Raw genomic sequence first — 2,309 nt, forward strand, 5'->3', positions numbered from 1 at the left:
GTGTGCCGCAGCACCATGCGCAGCAGCACTGCATGCGGCAGCACCGTGCGCGATGGCACCGTGTGCTGCAGCACCGTGCACAGCAGCACTGCATGCAGCAGCACCGTGCGCGATGGCACTGTGTGCCACTGTGTGCTGCAGCACCGTGCACGGCAGTGCTGCATGCACTGCATGTGCTGCATGTGCTGCATGTGCTGCATGCGGCAGCACCGTGTGTGATGGCACCGTGCGCAGCAGCACTGCATGCGGCAGCACCATGCGCGGTTGCACCATGCACCGCGGCACCATGCGCGATGGCACCGTGTGCTACAGCACCATGCGCCGCAGCACCGTGCGCGGCGGCACCATGCGCGGTGGCAGCATGCGCAATGGCAGCATGCGTGGCGGCTCCATGCGCCGCAGCACCGTGCGCGGTGGCACCGTGCGTGGCGGCAGCATGCACGGCAGCACCATGCACCGCGGCACCATGCACCGCGGCACCATGCACGGCGGCAGCATGCACGGCAGCACCGCATGCGCCGGCGCCTCACGGCCCCCCCGTCCCTGCAGAAGCTGCTGGAGGAGTGCGAGCGCAACAAGGAGAAGGTGGAGCAGTGCCAGCGGCACGCCAAGCAGTACATAGACGCCATCAAGGTGCCTGCGCGGGGGCCGCGGGTGCTCCCGGGAACGCCATGGGTGCTCCTGGGAACTCCATGGGGTGCTCTTGGGAATGCCGTGGGTGCTCCTGGGAACGGCATGGGGCGCTCCTGGGAATGGCATGGGTGCTCCTGGGAATGCCGTGGGTGCTCCCGGGAACTCCATGGGGTGCTCCTGTTAATGGCATGGGGTGCTCCTGGCAGTGCCATGGGGTGCTCCGGGGAACGCTATGGGTGCTCCCGGGAACTCCATGGGGTGCTCCTGGGAATGCCGTGGGTGCTCCTGGGAATGCCATGGGGTGCTGCTGGGAACACCGTGGGTGCTCCTGGGAACTCCATGGGGTAATCCTGGGAATGCCGTGGGTGCTCCTGGGAATGCCATGGGTGCTCCCGGGAACGGCATGGGGTGCTCCTGGCAGTGCCATGGGTGCTCCCGGGAACGCCCTGGGTGCTCCCAGCGCGCCGTGGGAGCTCCCAGCGCGCCCTGGGTGCTCCCGGGAACGCCGTGGGTGCTCCCAGCGCGCCGTGGGTGCTCCGCGGGAGCGGCGCTCGGAAGCGCTCCCGCTCACGGCGTCTCCCGCAGGACTACGAGCTGCAGCTCGTGACCTTCAAGGCGCAGGTGGAGCCCRTGGCCTCCCCGGCCAAGAAGCCCAAGGTGCAGTCGGCCTCCGACAGCATCATCCAGGAGGTGGGCACGGCGCCCGGGGCCCAGCCCTTGGCTCTCCCTGTCCTCAGCGGGGTGCCCGTCCTGGGATGTCCCCGTCCTTGGATGTCCCCGTCCTTGGGTGTCCCCGTCCTTGGGTGTCCCCATCCTCAGGGGTGTCCCCGTCCTTAGGTGTCCCCGTCTTTGGGTGGCCCTGTCTTTGGGTGTCCTCATCCTCAGGGGTGTCCCCATCCTTGGGTGTCCCCATCCTTGGGTGTCCGCACCTTTGGGTGTCTCTGTACTCAAGGGTGTCCCTGTCCTGGGTGTCCCTGCCCTTGGGTCCCTCTGCCTTTGGGTCCCTCTGCCTTTGGGTGTCCCCGTCCTTGGGTGTCCTTGTCCGGGGTCGCTCTGTGTTCAGGGGTGTCCTCGTCCTCAGGGGTGTCCCCATCCTTGGATGTCCCCATCCTTGGATGTCCCCATCCTTGGGTGTCCGCGCCTTTGGGTGTCTCTGTACTCAGGGGTGTCCCTGTCCTGGGTGTCCCCATCCTTGGATGTCCCCATCCTTGGGTGTCCCTGTCCTTGGATGTCCCCATCCTTGGGTGTCCCCGTCCTTGGGTGTCCCTGTCCTTGGATGTCCCCATCCTTGGGTGTCTCTGTACTCAGGGGTGTCCCTGTCCTTGGGTGTCCCCGTCCTTGGGTGTCCCTGTCCTTGGATGTCCCCATCCTTGGGTGTCCCCATCCTCAGGGGTGTCCCCATCCTTGGGTGTCCCTGCCCTTGGGTCCCTCTGCCTTTGGGTGTCCCCATCCTTGGGTGTCCCCATCCTTGGGTGTCCCCATCCTTGGGTGTCCCCGTCCTTGGGTGTCCCATCCTTGGGTGTCCCCATCCTTGGGTGTCCCCATCCTTGGGTGTCCCCATCCTTGGGTGTCCCCGTCCTTGGGTGTCCCCATCCTTGGGTGTCCCTGTCCTGGGTGTCCCCATCCTTGGGTGTCCCCATCCTTGGGTGTCCCGTCCTGGGTGTCCCCATCCTTGG

The 2,309-nt window shown here is 66.6% G+C and overlaps 1 protein-coding gene across 1 annotated transcript in view; it reads left to right on the top strand.

Moving 5' to 3' along the window:
- Positions 1 to 271: 271 nt before the first annotated feature.
- PLEC (plectin) overlaps positions 272 to 2,309 on the top strand; it is an 18,628-nt gene continuing 16,590 nt past the window's right edge. The window contains exons 1-3 of the mRNA XM_026050246.1: positions 272 to 421; positions 550 to 633; positions 1,219 to 1,374. Of these exons, the coding sequence (XP_025906031.1) occupies positions 272 to 421; positions 550 to 633; positions 1,219 to 1,374 (390 nt within the window). The remainder of the gene's footprint in view (positions 422 to 549; positions 634 to 1,218; positions 1,375 to 2,309) is intronic.

This window comes from Nothoprocta perdicaria, unplaced genomic scaffold (genome assembly GCF_003342845.1).
Source record: "Nothoprocta perdicaria isolate Ctin4 unplaced genomic scaffold, notPer1 scaffold_665, whole genome shotgun sequence".
Classification (NCBI taxonomy): Eukaryota; Metazoa; Chordata; class Aves; order Tinamiformes; family Tinamidae; genus Nothoprocta; species Nothoprocta perdicaria.